At 49.1% G+C, this 23,176-nt stretch overlaps 1 protein-coding gene across 1 annotated transcript in view; it reads left to right on the top strand.

Annotated features, from left to right (window-relative positions):
- The first annotated feature begins 2,510 nt into the window (after nt 1-2,510).
- GRHL3 (grainyhead like transcription factor 3) overlaps nt 2,511-23,176 on the top strand; it is a 34,034-nt gene continuing 13,368 nt past the window's right edge. The window contains exons 1-8 of the mRNA XM_061186992.1: nt 2,511-2,549; nt 14,083-14,269; nt 17,016-17,077; nt 19,075-19,420; nt 19,678-19,751; nt 20,211-20,364; nt 20,569-20,680; nt 22,083-22,177. Coding sequence (XP_061042975.1) covers nt 2,533-2,549; nt 14,083-14,269; nt 17,016-17,077; nt 19,075-19,420; nt 19,678-19,751; nt 20,211-20,364; nt 20,569-20,680; nt 22,083-22,177 — 1,047 coding nt within the window. The 5' untranslated portion in view covers nt 2,511-2,532. The remainder of the gene's footprint in view (nt 2,550-14,082; nt 14,270-17,015; nt 17,078-19,074; nt 19,421-19,677; nt 19,752-20,210; nt 20,365-20,568; nt 20,681-22,082; nt 22,178-23,176) is intronic.

The raw sequence follows: 23,176 nt of genomic DNA, 5'->3' as shown, positions 1-23,176 counted from the left end.
AGCCTTCCATGTGTGGAGACATAGAAACCCTCTGCCCCATGATTTGGGCCTCTGCTGATCTCTGCAGATGGGTGCGGGTGATTAAAGACGCAAGATCCAGAGGTAGAGGGAAAGGACCCATTTTAAAGAGCCCAGCGAGCACAGACACGCTGCCTGGAATCCCAGCCTCCACCTGAGCCCAGCCAGCATGAGTCACCCCCACGGCCCTTTACCTGTGAGTTGCAACACAGCTGACAGAAACTCCACAGCCTTTCAGGAGGTGGGCGGACAGGTACACAGACAAGTGTGCCATCCTTTGGGCTACAGTAAGCTTTGCAGTCACAACTGGCACCAAATGGCCCTCCTGCCACCAATAACCCCTGTCGAGTGCTTGGGTACCCAGGCTCTGCTGTCAGGTCAGATCCCAGCTCTAGCTCGACCACTCCCAGGCCCTGCAGCTTAAGTAACTTATTTAATCACTTCGTACCTCAGTTTCCTCATCTCTAAAACAAGCATAACAGAAGTGCCCATCGCATAGGGTGGTTGTAAGGATTAGATGAGACAATGTACGCAAAGGCTTAGCACAATGCCTGACGCACACGGTACACTGAGTGCCCACCACGTGCCAGACACTGCGGAAGGCGCTGAAGATACAACAGTGAACAAGACAGACAAGGTCTCTGCTCTTATGGAGTTCACACTCTAGAAGAAGGGGAGAAAGACAATAAACAATTAGAAACATGTCCAAAAGTCATAAGGGATTTGCAGAGAACCAAAATTAAGTGGTGGGATACAGTGACTGAATGTCTACTTTAACAAGGGTGGCAGGAGAGGCCTGCTCTGAGGACGTGGCTGCATTAGCAATTATTATTATTATTTACTATTATTTGTCAGGACCCCCTTGGCTATCCCCAACACAGCCTCCAGTGAGAAACCAACCTCTGACCGTTCTCAAACCCGGTACCCCCTTTCCATAGGCCTGACTGCACCCCAAGGGGGCTCCTCTGGATCCTTACTTTACCTTGAAAACCTCCATCAAGTTGGCAGGAGTAGCTGAAACCCCGCCTTTCCCTGAGAGAGGAAGGAGTGGGCCAAGGTGAGGCTCCCAGGAAGACAGAGCAAAGAGATAATTTGCCAAAAGGGGGGTGGTGGGGGGAGAACAGAAAGAGAGAGAGGAGAAACAAAAGATACCAAGATTGGCTTAGATTCAATTTCAAATTAATCCTGGTGGAAGCTCTAAAAAAAAGCTCTAGCATTCTCCTGTTTGTGTTTGTGGATCTTCTGGGTTTACCAACCTTGTTTTTTTACAGGAGACAGCTCACGGCAATTATTCCACAATTACTTAGTCTAACGGGCATCTGATTTCTCCTGCGTTTCCAACACAGAACGAAGCACTTATTAGAGTTTGTGAAATGACTGGCAAGCTAAGGCTTTGGAGGTGACCGACTTCGACTTTTCCATCCCTTCTGTGCTGGCCGGAGGTATGTGGTTTGCTCACCCCTCATTCAGATCTGTATCACACCAAATAACAGGCTGTCTCCCACCCTACTGCCCCACCCCACCCCCGCCACCAACACCCCCCCCCAGACTATAAACTCCTCTAAGAGCAGTGACCCTGTCTTTTTGGCCTCTGTCACCTCCGAACCCCGAGTAGGGCCTGGCACACCACAGGTGCTCAATAAATGTCTGCTGAATTGTGGCCACTGCCTTCAGCTCAAAGCCAAAATTTGCAGTGGGATGACGGAAGATTCAGATCTGGGCTCTGACACTCACTAGCCCATGCCCTTGGGCAAGTCACGTTACCCCTCTGGCTTCCATTTCCTCACCTGTGAAGTGTGTGTATTGGGGAGGAAGAGAGCGTGATAATAACAGCTACCACAGTGGGTCACTGTGAAAGTCAAAAGAAATCACCCGAATAACTGTAGAAGACTATTCAGAAATAAGATGTCGTTATCTTAAAGGGAAGCTCTAGGAAAAAGAAAGGGAACTTTTACAGAGACCCACAGGGGAAGATCTGCTCGCTCCTTTGAGAATTCCCTGGTGGCTGTGAAGTAGTTGATGCTGGGTAGCGGAGGGGCCCAAGGAATTAGCGGGGGTGGGGGGATGTTCCGGGGCATCCACGACACTAACTAGAAAGAGGAATCGAGATTTCCTGCAGCCAAGTATTTGTTTGTCCCTGTACTTTTCCTCTGGCTATCTTCTCTCCAACATTTTTTTCTCCTCCCTCCTCCTTAATCTCCACCCCCCACCCCCTCACCAAGGAAGGAATTGGCCAGCTCCACCCATAGCTCCGCCCCCAGCTCGGCAGGCCAAGAGTTAACAGCTGCACCTGTTGAGGTATACCTGCTGTCGCCGGCACCTGTACCTGTAGCCAATCAGCGCCAGAGCTGCCGGGAACCTACCTGTCAGCAGAATCCCGACACTGAAACCTCAACATAAATCAAACACTTCCCTGGGCAGGGAATGTCTGTGTCACGCAAGAATTAGAGACGAGCGGTCAGCAGAGCCTCGGTGCCCGGTGCCGATCCATCCGTCAAGCCTGGGAGCAGGAAGATGTCGAATGAACTTGAGTGAGTAAACACCGGTGGATGCCTGGCGCGTTGTGAGCATGGAGGCTGGATGGGGTTTCTAGAAGGGGAAAGAGCAGGGAGGCTGGCGCCAAGATTCACAGAGCAATTTGTAAGGGTAAATGAATGGGCTAACGATCTCATCTTGGCGTGCTGAGGCAAGCCCCGTCTCAAGCTAGAGCTGAGTGTTTCCCTGGGAAAATAATTTTTTTTTTCCTTTCTCTCTCTGCTGAGCAGTTTCGAGCCAGGTAGGGAAACACAGGACTGAAACTGTGAAGGCTTTCAGCACCACTTTCTGATACTGTGAGGGGGGCCTTGGAAATCAGAGACAGCTCCAATCCCATCTAGGCTTTCTATCTTCTTGCCAAAAGGAACTTCTTTGAGGTGGTTCTAAGAACTGTCTTAGGCAGAGAGTTGGGTTTCTCTAAAGGGACTTGTTTGTTGTGTTGGAACAGTCCCAAGTGGGAAGGTGAAGTGTGCTGGTTAAACATGTGCACTCTTTAGTCAGCTTGACCTAGGTTCAAATCCAGGCTCCATTCCTCATGGGCTGTGAGATCTTGATTTGGGCAAGTCATTCAACTGACCTGCGCTTCATTTTCCTCATCTAGAAAATGGGTACAAGAATGTTTTGTAGGATTCTTGAGAGAATTAAGTGTGATAAAGGCTGTAAAATGCTTAGCACAGAGCCAAAGTCTGAAGATGCATTCAATAAAATGTGGTTGATTTCATTCAGAGGCGGTTCTAAGGCTGAGATGTGGTTTTCAGTGAGGTCATCTCTAGTGCCTGACAGGACACAGGTGCCTTCCTGCCCATATCTGGGATTCAGAATCCCCGCTGGCTGATGATGACTTTCACCATGGACCCCTGGCTTGGGGTCCGGACCTCAGAGAAGGTGGGATGAGGCTGGGATTCTGAGCTGCTCTAGCCTGGGTTTGGGAAGCCGGCAGAAGCCAGGCTTCTAAAATACAGACTATCCTCTATCCTGCCACCCTCAGAGGTGAGTAGGCAGAGTCAAGGATTGAACAATCTTTTTTTCTAGCTACTCCTTAATAGACTGTTTTAAGAACTTGAAGACCTGAGAGTAGAGCAGTTGGTGGGTCCTGACTGCAGACAAGTTTCCATGATACCAGTCGGCTCTTGGATTCTCTGGGGTTAGCTAACTATGTTCATGGTACAATCACTGGGCATCGGATTTCTCTTGAATGGGCTCCCTGGGGCTGATAACGTGTTAACAACTAGGATAAGAACAGGGGCAGTGGAGCCAACACCTGGGTTCAAGTTCCAGCTGCCACTAATTAGCTGTGTGACCTTGGCCAAGTCACTTCACCTGTCTGAATGTCAGTTTCCTCATCTGTAAATTGTGGCCATATTGGGACCCACTTAATGGAGCTGTTGGGGTATCCAGTAACTTTAGACAAGCAATTGACTTAAAGGCTGGTAAGGAGCAATCTAAAATAGCCTTGTTACTTCATACAGAAATAACCAATCAATGAGCATTTCTGAACCTCTTGCTTTCTATTTTTCCATACTTTGAAAACAAAAAACATCTTCTGATGTGTCTCCATCCCACTCAGATCTGTTGGTTAAAACAGCAGAGGCTGCGGACAGAAATGTATTCATTGGTGCCCCTTAGGGGGTAAATGTCCTGAAGCTGGGTTACTTAAACAAAAAGGTTTCCTGCATTTCTCCTCCTTAATGATTTGAGTTTGAAGTCAGAACTCCTGACAGTAGAGGCTTCTCCGGTTGGGGTGGGGTGAGGGGAACCTGTGCCTGCTGTGTAATTGCTGGCAGACTCTGAAGTCACCACTAAAGATTACAATGACAGCGTCTCAGTGCCTGGGGGCTCAAGTGCCTTTACTGATAAGGGGGGTTGAGGGGTGGAATCCGCTGCTTGGCTTGCAAGTTTTGAGCTCCTGCTGCTGCTGCATTCCCCCCCAAACGTGTAGAATTAAGAGGACTGGTCCTAGCATCCATTCTGATCCCGACAGAATGGCCACCTCTTGCTGGGACTTGGTGTAGTAGGAAAAGCCGGACTTGCACATGACTCTAAATTCTGCCACTTAGCAACTTCAGGATCCTGGTGAATCTGCTTCTCCTCCCTGACCCTCAGTTTCCTCCTCTGTCCAATAAGGACTATAAACACCCACCTGGTCAGGGAAACAGTGAGCTCCCGTATGTAGGCCAGCCGGCCCGGAGGAGAAGCTCCATAAACGTGAGCCCTATTACTAGGCCACTTCGAAGGCCGGCGCTTGAAGAGCATGGAGGCCAAGGTGGTGGAGTTAAAAGCCAGCTCGAGGCAGCTGGCGGGTGGAGCGCCCGGGACTTTTATGTGGTCAGGCCGGGAGCATCTGCCAGCCTCCAGGACTCCGCAAACCTCCGGTGCCTCCATCCCGCTGTTCTCGGCGCCTCGGGGGCTAGAGCCGGTCGCAAGGGATCCTGGGGCGGCGAGGGCACAGGAAGTCGCTGCCGGACGCCCACTTATCGCGGGAAAAGAGCTTCCAGAGCGGGCGACGGGTCCCAGGCCGGCCGCCATGTTAGGAGTCCCATCTTTAGAGTGCGCGAGGGCCTACTGGGTGCCCGGCCGGCCCGCGCTGTCCCGTCCAGCCCGTCGAGGATATGAGGGAATTAAGATTAAGTGATCAGCACGTAGTAGATCTATCGAATGGAGGAGAGAGAGGGAAGTGAGCGAGGCGCGCCAGGATTCCCCTTTGCAGCCCCGGCAGTCTGGGCCCCCAGCCGCCGTCTGGAATCCTCTTCCTCCCCGAAATCTTGGAGAGCCGAAGCGGAGGGTGGGAGGAGGACCCGACCCATCCACCGCTCCACCCAAGCTCCGGGAGCGCTGAGCTCCAGACTGCCTGCAGCGCTGAAAGAGTTAACTAGGAACGCCTCCCGCTGTGGTTTTGTGGTCGAAACCATGATTGCCAGGAGCAAATTTTTGTCGTGCACGAGGTGTGTTATTAAAAGTCGGAGCTACGCTGCTGGTGAATGAAAAGTTAAAAATCCTCGTTAAGGCCGGGCTGTAAAACAGGTGGACTGGGCCCACAGTCCGAGAGGCCCCTCGACGACCCAAACGGCGGCGGTCCCCGCCACTCGGCCCGCTACCCTCGCCCGGGAGGCCCGGTCGGTGCCTGGAGCCAAGAGGGTCTTCAAGGATCCACAAAGAGGAGGAGGAGGGGGAGGAAGGGCCGCAGGGCTGAAAACACAAGTAACGTACCCGAGGCGCCCTTTGGTTAAAACAAAAATAACAGCCAAGCCTTTACTTGAGCGCTGACTCCACATCGGACACAGTGTCCGGTACTTGATAAATACATCATCTCCTGTAACCCTCCCAGCAATCCACTGAAGGATGGGAGTATAAATATAAGGATGAGGGGATTTAAGCTTGCCCCAGGCAACATCTTCCCAACATCTCGCTGAAGAGCTGAGATCTTAGCAGGGGCCAAAAGGATGCCCACACCAATGTGCTACCCTGCTTCCTACCAGCACAGATGTTGAAAAAAGACTAGGAGATATGCCAGACTGCTAACAGTGGTTATTTCTGAGCAGAGGAATGCAGGTGAATTCTAGCCTCTGCTTCTAATTTTTCTGTATGTTCCATATTTTATATATTGTGTTTTACAAATCTGTGTTACTTTTGAAATGAGGAAAGGAAGGAAAGAGTCATTATTTTTAAAAGAGAGAATTGTTGGTTCACCTAATTAAAGAAAAAACGGTGTTCTCGACGTGTGGTCCTTGGACCAGCATCCTCAGCATCATCACCCGGGAACTCCTTAGAAATGCAAATTCTCAGCCCCACCCTAGACCTACTGAATCAGAAACTCTGGGGGTGGGGTTCAGCAATATGTGTTTTAACAGGCCCTCCAGGTGATTCTGATGCCATGTTCAAATTTAAGAACCATCGGCCTAGAAGACCTGGCAGAGGATTGGAAGGCAGGAGATTCACAGATCCACCGCTGACCTACAGTGTAGTAGCTGAGTCAGCAGGCTGAGAGCTTTGCTATGGGGTCACACCTGTGTTTGAGCCCAGCTCTGCCATGTACGGACTGGGTGACTTTTGGATGAGCTCCTTAACCTCTGTAAGTGTCAGTTTCTGCATATGTAAAATGGTGATAACACCCACCTCACGGCATGTATGAGGATGAAAAGGCACGAGGCCTGACACATAAAATAACTTAGCTCCTTTCCTTCCCTTGTCTTCCCTCCCCTTTCTGGAACTCAGCTTTTCCATTTGTAAACTGGAGCAAATAATCCTGGCTGGCTGCCCCCTTCTTCTATTCCTTTTGCCTCCTTAAAAAGGTCAGAGCAACTGATCTAGTGAAAGTCTTGAAGGGAAATTCTCTCACAAACGTTTGATGTTATTTCACTGGGCCTTCCTAGGAGGTCAGCAAGAATTGGGAACTTTTGAGGGTGGGGACAGCATGATATTTACCTTTATGTCCCAGTACCCAGCACAGGGCCTATTCAGCAGAGTGAATGAATGAATGAAAGGATGTGGTGCCCTGGGTCTAGAGGTAGATTGCAACTTCTTTCACATCTCAATTGAACAATAGAGGAAAAAAATAGGAAAATTGGACAGGAAACCAAGAGGAGAATATAGCATGAAAGAAAAATTCCCATCGAGGAAGGAATTTTCAAAAGGGAGAAAGTGAGCTTCTGGTATAATTAGAAAATGGCATATGATTAATTTACATGCAACTAGAGGCTTTGGCTGGAGCCTGACGGCTCTCAGTTAACTTGCCCACCTGGATCCAGATGATGAAGCTGGCAATGCTTGCCCCTCTTTATCTGGGAATCTCCAAGCATCAGGTCTCCTTCTGCCACTAGTAGAAGGAGAAAGTGAGGCTGTGAGTTGTCATGCAATTTTCTGGGGGCTACCCCACAAAGTGAGTATTAGTAGTAATAGTTCATGTTATTATGTGCTGGCATTGTGCTCATCACTTTGCCTCCATTATCGCATTGCATTTTCCAACAGTAATACTTCACAAAGTTCTAAAGATTAAACAAAACGATGACTAGAAATTGTTGGGCCAGCACCTGGCACTTAGTAAGCCCTCAGTGAACAACAGCTATCATAATAACTCTGTGAGGTTAGTGCTCTCATCTTCCCCCATTTTTTTATGGGTCAGAAAATTGAGGCACAGAGAGGTCAAGTTGCATAAAGTCACACAGCTAGTAATAGCAGAGCTGAAACTGGAACCCAGATCAGCATAGCTCTGGGGCCCACCCTGTAACTATTAGTTCACACTGCCTCATTCAAACTGGAGTCATTATAGAGCCATGCCCTAGGCGCTGCCATTTCCCAACTGAGGCCCCCAAGTGAGCCCCAGCATGTGATAAGGCACATTTCACAACCTGTGCATCCAGAAACCAGACGGGCCACTGTCAAGCACAACAACCCCGGAGCGCTCCTGTCGTGCCCAGGGAACACCTTCCATGGGGATGACTGAAAAACGATTCCTCCATGAGCAGCTGCGGCAGGGCCTCCCTGTGGGTAATTAGTGAATGTGATTGATCGCTGCTGATGAGGCTGGGTGGCTCACAACAGGGTTTGACAAGTCATTGGGTGTATCTGGGTGTCAACACTCAGCTCAGGCAGCCCCTGGAACTCTTCCTCCTCAGGCTGGAGGGAAGTGCGGCCCAGATCACTGGATCTGTCCTGTGTCAGGCACCTCCTTTGGTGGGGTTTGAGGCTGCCCCCTTGGTGGTGAGTTTTCTTCCCCCATCTGTAAGACTGAGTCAGAGGGCTTACTTTTCCATCTCTGAATTATTGAAATGCCTTTGAGATAAGGTAGTGATTGAGCTGAGTACTGGACAGGAAGCTAGGAGACTTGAGTCCCAATCCTGCTCTGTGCTGTGTGTCCTTAGGCAAGTCACACCTGCTCCCAGAGACTAGATTTCTAGGGAATTCTCTGGCGGTCCAGTGGTTAGGACTCGGCTCTTTCAATGCTGAGGGCCTGTGCTCGATCCCTGGTCGGGGAACTAAGAGCCCATAAGCTGTGTGACGCAGCGCAAACAAACAAAACTAAAAAAAAAGAGATAGACTTGATTTCTAAAGTCTCTTTGCACCCTAACTGGAACCCAAAAAATCTCAACTAATGGCTGAGACACATTCACTTACCCTCACTGGGAGTTTTAAGTGGCTCAGCCAGAATGCAGTGAGCATTAGGGTCTGAAAGGACTTGGGATGAAACCCTACTTCACCACTCCAGGCACTTCACCACTCCAGGCTTCTGAGGAGGCAGCCTTTTGAAGGTGCTTGATGATGGAAGACAGAGACCTCTGTTCTAGGCCTGGCACCATGAGATACCAGCTGGGTGGCCTTAGGCAAACCAGTGGCCTTCTCTGTGGCTCATTCTATCCTGCTATCAAATGGGGATAGTCATACCTTCTCTCCCTACCTTACAGGGGCGTTGCAGGATCAGAGGTGATGACAAATGTATGAGGAGCATGTTGAAAAATATAACACGCTATGCAAATGTGAGGGATTATCAAATCTCAGACTTGAGTTTCCTTCTTAATGGGCTGGCCTTCCTTGAAACAAGGCAACATATGCAAAAAACCTGGCTCACACCTGTCACACAGTAGGCAGACAAGCTCTGGGAGCTGTCCCAGGCTTATGCCTTTGTCTTGCCTTTCACCTGGAAAGTCCAAGATCCTCCCCACCCATCTTCACGCCCCTCTCCCCCTCCACCCCTCTTCTCAGCCAACACCTAGTCATTCCCCAAAGTTTAGGCAGGTCAGAAGTCCTCCTGCTTCTTTTCCTTCATAGCTTTCTTCATCTGATAGTAGCTGTCCATTTGTTTTTGTGGTCATGTCTGTCTTGCCTGCCACTAAAATGCAACCTCTATGACAGTAGGGATCTTGTTGTCTTGCCCGCCTAGGACAAAGCCTGGCACATAGTATAATAAATATTGATAAATATTTATTAAAATGAAGCATAGATGGTTAGGTGGATGGATGCCACCCAGATATATTGTTTTTTCCCCTCTCTTCTACATCCCTTCTTGGAAACTAGTGGTTGGTGGAAAAGTGACTAGTCATGGAATTAGATTCCAGGAGTCTGGCTTTGTAACTCCCTCAGCCAGTCCCCTGGAACAGGTCACCTAACGTCTCTTTCCTTTGTCTATTTCCTGGTCTGTAAAGTAGAGATAATAACACGTCATATATGTCCGGAGGCTCCAAGAGATAATGAATGTGAAAGTCAAGGCAAGGGGTTATTACACTGTCTCTTTTGTTTTTGATGTGGAACCTGGTTCACAAACAGGAGGCTGGGAGAGGATGTTAGTTTAAGAACCTCAGGCAGAGTCTCCGCTTTACTTTCATTTGGGGGTTCTAAGAAAATGATGATCATGATGATGATAACGGTGATGATGCCAATTATTTACTAAGCAATGATTCTCTGGCAGGCTCTGGGTCAAACACATTTCTTATGTTAATATACTTAATTCTCCCAACAACCCATGAGATTATCCCCACTCTAAAGTAGCCAGCCCTGGTAACTCCATCACATGACTGTGCTCTAATTTTCTTCACAGCACTTATCACTAACTAAAATTAACTCATTTATCTACTTGTTTACGGTCAGTCTTCCCCAATTAGATTGCAAATTCCAAAGGGAGAAGAGCCTTATCTGTCTTGTTCTTGGCTGATTCCCCAGTGCCTAGAAGAGTCCCTGACTGGCACACAGAAGATGCTCAATAGACCCATTTAACAGATGAAGAAATAGGCTTGGAGGGGCTAAGTACCTTACCCAAGGGCACACAGTTACTTGGGTCTGTCAGGCTATGACCCTGTTGCTCCTTCCTCCCATGGTGCTACAGATTCTTCTGTGCTGCGGCCTGGTGGAGACCTGATGGCTAGAAGGCTGCCCAGAGCCACTTCCTCTCCCTATACCCTCCTCCCCGGTTCCCCTTTCACCTTCTGATGGCTGAGGAGTTTGGCCTTGGACAGGGACACCAACAGAGAGTTTGTGGAGACCCTCGGGGAAGGTGACCGCATAGGTTCCAGTCAACTGGTTTCCCCTCTTTGTTCTGGCTCTGTCTCCCATTAGTAGGGCTCACTCCTTCCTGGAACACTTTTCACATCCTCACCCACTGGGCCCTCAACTCTCAATTCTAATCTTTAAGAGAACAGGGAGCCAAAAGTTTTTGGATCAGTATTTGGCACTGAGTCAATGCTAACTAACCTTATCCATAGCCAAGACTTTCTAGAAGCCAAATGCTTAGTCTTGGAACGTGACACTGATGGGTAGCATACTTGGGAACCAGGACTCTAGAGCTCCCAGCGCCTGGCCAGAAACTCTTCCACGCATCACGCTTCCCCACTTAGTCCCTCTTGACTTGTGTGGGTGGCAAATCCCTTTCTGTCTTGCAGTGGAGGATTGGTTCAGTTTATTCCAGGGGAGGGGAATGCCAGAATAAAAGAGGCATTTAAAAGGAGACTAGCATGGGGTTAGGAGCTGCATCTTGGAGTCCAACAAGTCCAGGTTCAAGGTGAGCCTCTGCCACTTACTAGCTGAGTGACCTTGAGCAGGTAATATCACCTGAGTCTCAACTTCCCCTAAACCTATTGTGCAGAGTAGATATGACGATGCAGAATAATAGGTGGAACAGTGTCTGCCTATGGTAAATTCTTGAGGTATGGTAACTGCTGTGTATCAAGGAATCAGACTTTGGGATCCCAACAGGATGGATTGGAGACCACTGTAGACCAGAAGAACCCCCCAAATGAACAGCAAACGTTGCCTGTCCTTTCGTTTCTGATGTGACTTTATCATTGTCTTCTAAAAATTAACTGTTGAATAGGGTAAGATAACTGATAGCTCATCAAAGCTGATAATGGTCATTCCACCAGAGTCAGCAAATTGGGGCTCCAGGCCCAGATCTGCCAATGATTTGCAGGGTGACCATGTCTTGTACCACGTTGCAAACCTTTGATGTCTAGCTTCAAGCTGGGCCGAGAGCACATTTTTTTTTTTTTTTGTGGCATATTACTCCTTTATGAGAAATTATAAATGAGGAATTATTTCAACACCTGAAGACCAAACTACAGCATAAGATTCCATAGGCTCAAGATTTTTGACATTCTGGAAAGAGTGTTGTGTAAAGTATATCCTTTCCTTGGCATGGCAACATCATTCTTTTTGTATTAAGCACTTGTTATGTGCCAGAGACAGTTTTAAGCATTTTTCCTGTGATGTTGCACTCAATCCTCACATCCTACGTAGTGGGTGCTTTTATTAGACACACTCTATAAACAAGGAACAGTGCTAAGCACTGGGATTCCTTGTTGACCCAGAGAGTGGTCCACCAGGCCTTTCCCTGTTTCTCCTATGCCCCCTTGGTTTAGGAGTTCCATTTAGGCTGGGACTGGGAGGGGTTGGGGGCAGCCACCTGGGCTTTCTCTGTGAGTTCCTCTAACCCCAGGCCCAGGAGGCAACTGGGAGGGGCCTTTTCTCACCTCTCCATCTTAAGGCCCTTGATTTATAGAAGCAGAAACTTGAGGTGTGCCTCCCTCTACATGCCCCTGGAGCAGGAAGGTTTCTGTCATCTCTCTTTCCTGTGTGACAGCTCCCTCTCCCTCCCTTTCAGAGCCCAATACCCCACACCCTGGCGCTCAGTGAGATGGGAGACACTGCCCTGGAAGAAGCCCCTGGTTGAGTGCCACCCCCGGCCTGTCTGGCTGTGGCCTGTCTGCTGTTCCCTCTGTGTCTGAGAATGCAGGCTTGAGCCACAGGGCAGCAGGAGGGCACTTCCTGTGGTGTGATTTGTGACGGTCCTTGCCCACCCACCAGTCTGCCACAGTGCCTACGATTCCACAACTAGAGCATTTCTCTGTTGTGGTAGGGATTGCCCTCTTGCACTATGGTAAAGCTGTATGGCTTAGTGGAAAATGTGTGGCTTTGGTACTAGACAAGCCTGGGTTTAAATCCTGGTTGTGTCATGGACTAGTTGGGTGATTTGGGGGTATTTTCTTATCTCCTCCGAGTCCCGGGTCTCTCCATCTGTGAACTGCAGCACATGGTCCTTACCTCTAAAGTTATTGTAAGGAGCAGAGCTGATGAGTGGAAAGTGTTCATATATAGTGTAGTAAACGGCAGCTGGCATTACTCCTATGTCTCTAGCATTAGAGAATCTATGAGACTCACCTAGAAAGGGGGGCACCGGGGCACCAGGACACCAGTCTCAGGAGTTCTCTTTTCTCAGCCTGGCTGTCCCCAGCTTCTCACCTACCAGTATCCTTCACACATTCTTTGCTCTAAAGTGAACATAACCAGAACTTTCCCACCTCTATGCCCTTGCTCATGATTAAGAGCATGTTCTACACCAGTGATTCACAAAGCGTGGTCCCCAAACTACCAGCATCAGCATTACCAGGGAACTTAGGGGTGGGGCCTGGAAATCTGTGTTTTAACAAGCCTTCCATGTCATTCTGATGCAGCGAAAGTTTGAGAACACTATTCTATATTACAGCATCATCCTGCTCAAGCTTGAATCCCCTCTGGGCCACTCACTAACCCACTAACTGGGACCTTGGGCAACTCCCTTAGCTTCTCGGAGCTTCAGTTTCCTCATGTATAAAATAGGAAAAATAATACTACATGCCTCACAGTGTTGCGGTGAGAATTAAATGAGATAATCCATGAAAAGTGCTTAGCTCAGTGCCTAAAACATGGTCAGTGTTCAATAAAGATTAGACATTATTTTTATCATCATCATCATTAATCTGTATTATGTTCCTATTCCTGGGACACTCGCCCTACATATCTGAGTGATATAATCCCCCGTGCGGAGTGTCCCCAACTAAAATGTCTGCCTCCTCCAAAGAGTCTTTCCTGATCTCTTGCCTTTGAGCCTATGTGGCTTGTATTTGTCCAAGTTCTCAGCGCGGTGCCCAGGTTCTGCCTGCCTAGGGGTGCCCTGCAGCATTCCACTCCAGTTCCTGGCATCTGAGCAGCTGCTTGGCCACTCTACAATAAATGTTGGTCTGAAATGCCATTTCCCAAGACCAGGTTCTGCCTATGGGCTTCCTTGCTCTGGCTCTTTCTGTCCCTCACCACACTCTCTAAGTTGAAATGATCTCCAGCCTTCTGTGTCTTTCTCGGTCTTGAGGAGAATTTCATCAGAAGAACTCATGCTGAGTTACCTGGAAACTTTATTCTCTGCAGCTTGTCATTGTTACTTCCCATCCTTGTTACACTAATTCCCCTTGAATAAGTATCTACCATGGAAGCATTTTATTGAATCTTCTCTGAAGCCTTGCGAGGTTGGGATTACAGTCTTCACGTTGTAGATGAGGGAACTGAGGCCCCAGGTCTACAGCTTCTACGTGGTAACATTTGGTGGCGACCCAAAGCATCTGGCTTCAGAGTTTGGATGCATTCTACTGCTCCATCTGCCCAGTGATGACAGAAGAAGGAGTTTCACGTTTTCAAGGCTGGCAACTCTCTGAATTCCTGGGTGTTGCTCTGAGGCTGACCATTCACGGAACTTCTGCTGGGACAGCCTAAATTTGACCTTCCCTACTTGCCTTTCAGTTTCAGATCTGTACGGCTGCTAAAGAATGACCCAGTTAACTTCCAGAAATTCCCCTACACTAACGAGGATGAGGCCTGGAAGACCTACCTTGAAAATCCCTTGACGGCGGCCACGAAGGCCATGATGAGAGTCAACGGAGACGATGAGAGCGTTGCGGCCCTGAGCTTCCTCTACGATTACTATATGGTACGTTCGCCACCTCTGGGCATGCCCCCCTCTAACGGACTGTGTGTCTTCGCTTTCAGGCCTCATGGCTCACTAGCCCACCATGACCACCCCTAACCCCTCACCATGTTCTTTCACACCTCTGGGCCTTTGCACATGCTGTTCCCTCTGCCTGGTACCCTCCCCTTTCCCCTAGCTAAACCGTGCTCTCAGCTTTGGGCCTCAGCTTCAATGTCAGCTCATTCCACCGGAGGTGAGGATGGCTTTCCGGGGTCTCCCATTCTGTGCCTCCTCTGGGCACCCTCAGCAACCACCATCCTTTTCCTTGAAGCTATCCTTAGAAACTTGCTGTTTGTGCATTTATTCCTCCATCTCCCCCATGACACTGAGCTCCTGGAGGGCAGGAATCATGTCATGATCATTACTGAGCCCCTAGCACCCCATACTGCCTGCCACACAGTGCTCAATACGTATTGATTGAATGCATCAAGGCCTTGGCCTTACACACCACAGCAATACCCTCCAACCTACCATCTTCTTTCTGCCCCTGTACCTTAGGTCATCCCAGTTGCCCTGTCATCCCCACCTGCCTATTCTAACCCCACCACCTAGAACATGCCTTTTGCTCTTGAATCCATTCCCTTCTTTCAGGGCCCTTCCCAAGGCCCACCTTCTCTTGGAAGCCATGCTGCCACATCACCTCTCCCTCTCCTGAGTGTCTCACTATCGTTCATACCCTCGCTGCCATTATATGCATTGTAATACCTCCTGACAGACCATCTTTTATTGTTCTCTAATTGTTTCCTGGGCCTTGGCCTTGACTCTGGGAGACTGTCAGTTCCTGAGAACAGGAATTAGGCCCTCTCATATATGATTAGTGTGCTTAAACCTGTCAGTAACCACAAGTACATAACACACGACATCACCCCTCTTCCAGTGCCTGTGCCAGACATTGCTAATGGATGACAAACTGTATTCTCACTGAGGGTATATGAGGACACAAAATCTTTTTCAACCTAGTACTCCAGGCAGCCACTACCCATCTGTCTGAATTGTCATATGACAGCAAACTTTCTTGCTCTTCCTAGGCTGGGTTATTGCTCCAAGAGACTTTCCCAGATCTGAGGCTGGGGGACATGAATAGCTAAATGTTGTGATAACTGAATCTGAACTTGAAGATTTAAAGCCACCTTGTAAATGAGCCCTCAAATTCACAGGCCCAAGAAGCAGTTTATCTATTCTACTACACAAAGGAAGGTAAAGTGTCTGTAAATTCAGAGGCCAAGGGGGGAAGTGGCCTCAGATATGAGAAAGCCCCAAATTATCTCTCTGGCTTTGGTTCTCATCCTGGAGTGGTATGGTTACCCTACCTTACCTTCTCCCCAGCAGACTGATAACATCCTCATAGCATTTGATGGAAAAGAAATTGGAACTGACTGCCTCAGCCTGGGGACATGGTAGGAGCCAGAATTCTAGGTCTGAGCTTAAACTCCAGCCTGGGATATATAGCTTGAGGCTGGGCCGTAAAATAAACTCTAGCACCATCTCCCCTGGGCAAGAGGCCATTCCCGGGGCCAGAGTGGTGGGGACAGGCTCTGAAGGTGACGCTTGCAGTGGTTTATTGCAATATAGTGTTCCGGTGAGATACACCTGCCCCCCTCTTCCCATCCCAGAGCATGTTAGATTCAGAGCAGCACTATGTATAGCAAAGACATGATCTAATGGTGTGGAAAGAGCACCAAGTTGGGAGTTCGAGACCTGTTCCTTCCACAAGCTGGCAATGTGGCTTTGGGCAATATAGTCCTAAAGGTGACCACTTACCATTTCTTACTGAATGCTGGGCACTGTGCCAGGCGCCTTTCCTCATGCTCTTCCACGGGGTGAGACTAAGAACCCAGGCGTTGGAGTCACTAGGCTGGGTCGAAGACCTTGTTCTGGCTTTATTAGCCTTAGGGAGAAATGACCTGGATGCTCTAAGATACAACAATATTATGATCATAATCATGAAAGGTAACATTTACATAGTCCTCTCCATGTGTCAGGTGCTGGTCTAAACACTCACAACAGTCCCAGGGGTTGGTATTACTATTATTATTCCTGTTTTACAGATGAGGACAACGAGGTGCAGAAAGGTTAAGGGACTTGCGCAAGATCACACAGCCAATACGTGGCAGATCTAGGAACTAAACCCAAGAGGTCCACACTCCTAATCACTAAGATGACGGAGCCTCTTTTGGCTTCAGTTTCCTCATCCATATAATGGGGATAACATTAGTAGACATCATAGAGTTGTTGTAGGGATTAAATTAGAGGACACGGAGAAGGCACATAGCACAGGGTCCAGTGCATAGGAAGTACTCCACTAAAAAACAGTGAACATTATTTTTATTAATAAATCTTCGCAATCCCCTTGAAGTAGAGTTCATGATCCCCCACTTGACATATGAAGAAACTGAATCTCAGAAAAGCACAGTCATTTATCCAGAGTCACACAGCACTTTTAAGTGGTAAAGCTAGAACTTAAGCTAGGCCTGCTTGACTCCAAATTCCATGATTCCTAACTGCTAATCTTGGGGTACTGCTCCCCACTCTGTAACTTGGGGCTCAGACTGAATGATGGCCTGACAACTCGAAGGACTGGTGGGTTTTCTCCCAGTGACCAAGGTAGCTACCCTGCCTGGCCAAGTCCCCCGGAGGGGGTTGAGGCTCCTAACAGCCAGGTCTTACCCAAGAGCCATGCATAAATCCTTCCTTCCTCTCCTCTCAGGGTCCCAAGGAGAAGCGGCTACTGTCCTCCAGCACTGGGGGCCGGAACGACCAAGGAAAGAGGTGAGGCTCGCCGGCGCCACCATCTCTGTCCCTTTGCCCTTCCCCACCCCCACCTCTAGGCCCCTTATCCCCTGGGCGCAGGAGGTACAGTCCCTAGGGCCCACCGTACTCTTAGGGGCCCACGAAGGCATTGTAATCTATTTTAAAGTCAGAAGAAAACAATGAATATGATCCAACCTGGGTTATATTTGTATTTATACCAATGCAATTGTAAAAGGTTTTTAAAATATTTTTATGGAGGAAGGGATCTATGAAGGCAAAAGAGACTAGGGCCCACAAAATCATAGTGAGACCTTGCTTGAACACACAGACACACAGACACATAGACACACAGACACACACACACACACACACACACACATCCTAGGTGCCTGCAGGCCATGTGAGCTGGAGTTTACTGAAAACAAACTTCAAAGCCATAGTGGTGGAAAAGCCCTGATGGAAGCTTTTCTGTCCTAGCTCCAAAACCCTCCCTGCAGCCTCAAGGGGAGGGGGCACCTATGTTCCCATATTTCTTTCCCTTGGCTCTCTTGGGCCTCTGCCTGGCATTAGTGCCTCGGGGCACTGATGTTCCTTTTCTTGTAGAAAGCAGCGCAGGCCGTGCTCATGGCCAGATGGGCACTGGAAGGACCCTGCCCCCCTTTCTCCACTTTTCCTTTCCCCGCACTGGGCAGGGCTTCTGCTGGGAAACCTTCTGGTCTCCTCTCTGCCTTCGAGACCATCCAAACTGCTAAGGCAGGCATTGCGACTCTTGCGGCTGGCTCAGGGCCCCTCCACTGCTAGAAACAGTGGGCTTCGGTGCAGGAGACTTTTCTCAAAACTAATTTCTTAAAATGTTGTTAGCTTTTCTGATTATAAAATAATACCTACTTGTTATAAAATATTCAAACTCTGTAGAAATGTATAAAATAAAAAAGGAAGGAAGGAAGGAAGGGGAGGAGGGAGGAATGAACTGGCGGATTACATAATATATTTGTTCATCTGACGAAAATTGTTTATAGGTGTATGACAGTTTTAGGGAGATTATGGATAGATAAGTAGAAAATTATAAAATGAAAAAACTCATTAATATAATAATTCCAATAACAACAAAAGTTGTTCTAAGAAAAGTTATAGTAAAATATTTAGCCAGCCAGGAAACAATATTTGTATAATTATAATAATTAAACTATTGTTGTAATTATTTTTAAATTTAGTTTACTTTTTAAAAATAAATTTGGTGTAGTAACAAAATAAATATCCATACTGGGGCTCGGCATTGAGAAACAGAAGTATGGTGGTGGGAATGGAAGACTGGCACAATTAAAGGAGAGCACCCACTGATAATAGAAGCATCTTATTATAAGGTCTGTGTGTTCACTCAGTGTCTCTGATTCTGTGAATCTCTGGGCCTTATGTGTGAAAATAGTCTATCTGGCTCTTTTGACAACCAAGTGAGGACCACATGTAAAAATTCTTTGGATTCTGTAAAATTAAATGCATTAAAGGCACTGTTATTTTTGCTAAAAAAATAAAGTAAAAAAATAAGTTTCTTGTAATCCTACTTCCCTGCCCCCCTTAATAGTTTGGGGTATATCCTTTCAGACCTTTTTCTCAACGTACATTAACTGTACTCACAAATACCCACTCTTGCCCACACCATGGATGACTCAATACGGTTTTTTTAGTGTGGGGACATTTGACTCTGGATAAGAAATAAATAATTAAACTTTCAGTTTTTTTAATTACCAAGTACTGTAATGGATAAAGCAGACATTTGCCCCCTGAACTCTGAGCCTGTACTTGGTTCCATTCTTGACCCCCTCCTCCCTGCTCATCCCTGTGACACACTGGCTTGCTGCAGTATCTTGTTTCACACATGTTGGTAAGACCTAACATTACATTGGATTAAAGGAGGTCAGTATGTCAGTGTGATGGTCACCCTCCAATCCAGCCAAGGAACCCCCGCCCCTCAGAGAGAAGAGGTGCACCCACTTATCCCTCCTGTCTCTCCTCAGGTACTACCATGGCATGGAATATGAGATGGACCTCACCCCCCTTGAAAGTCCCACGCACCTCATGAAATTCCTGACGGAGAATGTGTCTGGAACCCCAGAGTACCCAGATGTGCTCAAGAAGAATAACCTAATGAGCTTGGAGGGGGCTGCACCCACACCGGGCAAGGCAGCTCTCCTCACCCCAGGCCCCAGCAAGCTGGAAGCTGGCTCTGTGGACGGCTACCTGCTGCCCACCAGTGATGTGTATGATAATGGCTCCCTCAGCTCCTTGTTTGAGAGCATTCATGGGGTGCCTCCCACACAGCGCTGGCAGCCTGACAGCACCTTCAAAGATGACCCACAGGAGGTGAGGGCCCGCCCCCATATCCCTCACAGCATCCCTGGGTGTAGTCACACGTGTACGGAAGGAGAGAAGACAGTGAGGCGGTCAGAGCTTTGGAATGCATGGGAGAAAGAGTCCTTGAGCTGAGGCAGGGCTGCCATGTACTGTTGTCCAGGTTGTACACTATACAACCTTCACAGCTGTATGCAGTGGCCCTGGGCTGAGGTCCCAGCAGAACTGAATGTGGTCATTTATTTTCTCTGGATTGTGTTTCTCTGCAGTCGCTGCTCTTCCCAGATATCCTGAAAACATCCCCGGAACCCCCGTGTCCAGAGGACTCTCCCGGCCCCAAGAGGTAAGTTAGCCTCCCTGGACCCTTGGCCACCTGGGCAGTGAGCTGCAGAAAGACCCTACTGTCCCCAGAACAGGCATCGTCAGTGAATGAAAAGAGGGGAGTGAAGGCGCATAAAAGAAGAGAGTCATTTCTACATCCCTTTCCTGGGCTGTGACAAGGACCTCAGAGCTCAGCACCCTGTTAGAAAACCGAGGTTCTGTTGTCCTAGTCTTCCCTATAACTTTGTCACCCCTCAGGGGTCTCTGGTTTCCATTATTCATTATTCAGGAGGATTGTGGCTCAATAAAGCCATTAAATAGAAACTCTGAAAAAGAGGAAACTGAGGCCCCAGGAAGTAAAGTGATTTACTGAGGTCACATAGTAAGGCCATAGCAGAGCCTCGGGCTTCCTGCCCCACTGCCCTTTGGGATACTCCTGCCTGGGAGCCCAGCCTCACTCTCCTCTCCCTCCTCCCCGCAGTGACTTTGAGTACACCCTGGGCTCCCCTAAAGCCATCCACATCAAATCGGGCGAGTCGCCCATGGCCTACCTCAACAAGGGCCAGTTCTACCCTGTCACCCTGCGGACCCCAGCAGGCGGCAAAGGCCTTGCCTTGTCCTCCAGCAAAGTCAAGGTACTTGGGCAGTAGGTGTGGGGGTCGGTCAGCCCTGCCGGCCAGGGACCCCAGGGAGAGGGTGCTGTTGTGTGACTGCCCATCGCCACGGAGTGGGGGAAACTAAGCCAAAGGGCTGGGCCACTTGACCCGGGCTCTGGCGAGGGATGAGGCTGCCTGGGCCTCTTCTGAGGCTGGGGGTCACAGTGACTGCTGTGCTCGCAGAGTGTGGTGATGGTGGTCTTCGACAACGAGAAGGGCCCGGTGGAGCAGCTGCGCTTCTGGAAACACTGGCATTCCCGGCAACCCACCGCCAAGCAGCGGGTCATCGATGTGGGTGAGAGCCCGCCCGAGCCCTCCGTCCCGGTCTCTCTTCCTCTGTCTCACAACAGACACACACACACACACACACGCACACACGCACACACACATCCCCCACTGAGGCCTTGCTTGCTGTGCCCCTTTTTCCCAGCCCCCTCTGACCTCTGCAGGACTTATTTCTGACTCCAGCCGCCTGCCTGGCCCCTGTCTCCAGGTCAAACGCTGTGGGGTTTGCAGGGATTTGCATCTGTTGGCTGGAAGCAATGACCTCTTTTCTGTGTTGCTTTGGGATAAACAGGACCCTGGGGACCCTAGCAGTGTCAGATAAATACACCCCTGGGATGCTGACCTGCTTGTCCCCATCAGGGGGCTTGGCCAATTGAGACACAAATGCATAACAGTGCAGGCAGTGGGTGATTTGGAAGGCTTGAAGCACAGTGCAAGGGCAGTTCTGCCTTGGAAGCCGGAACCTTTGGGCTTTGTCAGAGGGAAGGGGACAGGGGGAAGGCCTTCTGTGTGTGCCACCTTGTCCCGGGCCCCGCCATGAGTGGGAGGCACTGTCCATCCTCAGATCTCCAGGTTCTGGCTCTATCACTCTCTTCCTGGCTGTGTGGCCTGTGTCACCTCCCCTTCGTGGGCCTTGGTTTCTTCCGCTGTCAACTGGAAAAACGGCAGCTGCCCTGCCTGCCTACAGAGCTGTTTCTGCCTTGGAGCCACGTGTACTAGAGAACATAATACAAATAGGGATGATTCAGTGACTTATCTGAGAGGCCAGTTAGTAAAGTGGTTAGGAGCCTGGGTTCAGGAGCCAGACAGAGCCAGACTCCAGTCCTTACTCTACCTTTTATTAGCTGTGTGACCCTGGGCAAGTGACCAAACTTCTCTGAGCTTTGTTTTCCTCATGTGTAAGCTGAATATTCATAGCATTGTTGTGAGGATTAACTGAAGGCTTGCCATATTGTAAGTGTTCAATAAATGACAGTAGTACTATCATTTATTTAATATTACTAGTTCAATACTAGTAGTACTGGTACTATGACTTTTACTATGGCTATTACTACCACTATTACTGTGATTATTACTACTACTACTACTGCTTTGTCTGGGAGATATCCTAAATCACAATCCCATGAAAAGTATAAGCTCCACCACAAAATCATGAGGGCCCTGGCCTAGTTGGCAAAGTTAAGGAGTCCCTCTGGAGTTTGGACAGATCTGCTTCTCAGGCTGGACCTCAGTTTTTCCACCTGTAGCCCAGGGCACAATAACTAATTTCCTGCCTGCATTGAAGCATGGTCCTTGGGGGAGAGGATACAAGTCCCTGCCAAGAACAAGGCCCACCCCCTAAATGACCCCTCCCCATGGGGCCCCCAAATCCCTTCCCTTCTGACTCTCCTTCTGGTCTCCTGTGGTTTCAGCTGACTGCAAAGAAAACTTCAACACTGTGCAACACATCGAGGAGGTGGCCTATAATGCACTGTCCTTTGTGTGGAATGTCAACGAGGAGGCCAAGGTCAGTGCTGGGCGCATGGCCAGAATGGGGCTAGGCTGCCAGGAAGTCCCCATCCTGGGAAAAGGGCTTGCCTGTACCTAGGATTGTGGCAGCTGCTCCGATGAGGGCACCAGTGGAGGAGGCAGGATACATAGGGTGGAGAAGCCAGAAACGCTGGGCCCACTTCCCAGCTCTGTGACCTTGGACAGATGCCTTAGCTGAAAATGGGGGTGTAACCATAGCACCAACTGATAGGTTGGCGTGAGGATCAGGTGCGATAAGGAAAAGGTAGAGCACAGCCTGGCACAGAAGCGGTGGCTGTTGTTAATTAATCCAATCCACCTATTTACCAGATAGGAAAACTAAGCCTTGCGCGTGGCCACACAGCAAGCTGCTGCTGACGCCAGGTTTCCTGACTTGTGGGCTAGTGCAGAGAGTTGCAGGAGAAGTGCTTTGGAGTCTGGTAGATGAGGGCTTAAACCCATTACCTCACTTCTTGAGCTCATAGGAAGGGAAGAATAATCTGCCTCTGCCTCCTAGAGTTGTGGTGAAGATCCTACGAGATCACACACGTCAAAGAGACAGGCACGATGCCAGGCCCATCGGAGAGACCTGAGAAATGGAGCCTCTGGTGATTTTTTTTCACACCAGTGATTAAGCCGTTTAGTGCTTGAGACCAGACTTGAACTCACCTGTGCTGCAGTGTCCCTCTGTGTCTTGGTTTTCTGTTTGGACAGGTGGCATCATGGAAAGGGCACTAGTCTGCGAGTTGGGGACTGGGTAACCCTGGGCCTGTCCCTTCACCTACCTGGGCCAGACTTACCCCATCAGACCAAGGTTGGGTCTGGCTCCTGGCAAGGGCCTTTCTGGCCTAGAAAAGCTGGGGACCTAATCCCTGTCTCCCTGCCTTGCCTCATGGGGCGGTCCAGGCTGCCTAGAGAAAATGGAGGTGAAGGGGCTCTGAAAACAACAAAGGGAGGCACAAAGGCGAGGGATTATTATTATTCAAACAGACACCAG

The sequence above is a fragment of the Eubalaena glacialis genome, chromosome 3 (genome assembly GCF_028564815.1).
Source record: "Eubalaena glacialis isolate mEubGla1 chromosome 3, mEubGla1.1.hap2.+ XY, whole genome shotgun sequence".
Taxonomy (NCBI): domain Eukaryota; kingdom Metazoa; phylum Chordata; class Mammalia; order Artiodactyla; family Balaenidae; genus Eubalaena; species Eubalaena glacialis.
The sequence above is the reverse complement of the archived record's forward strand: the minus strand, read 5'-3'. Positions and strand labels throughout refer to the sequence as shown.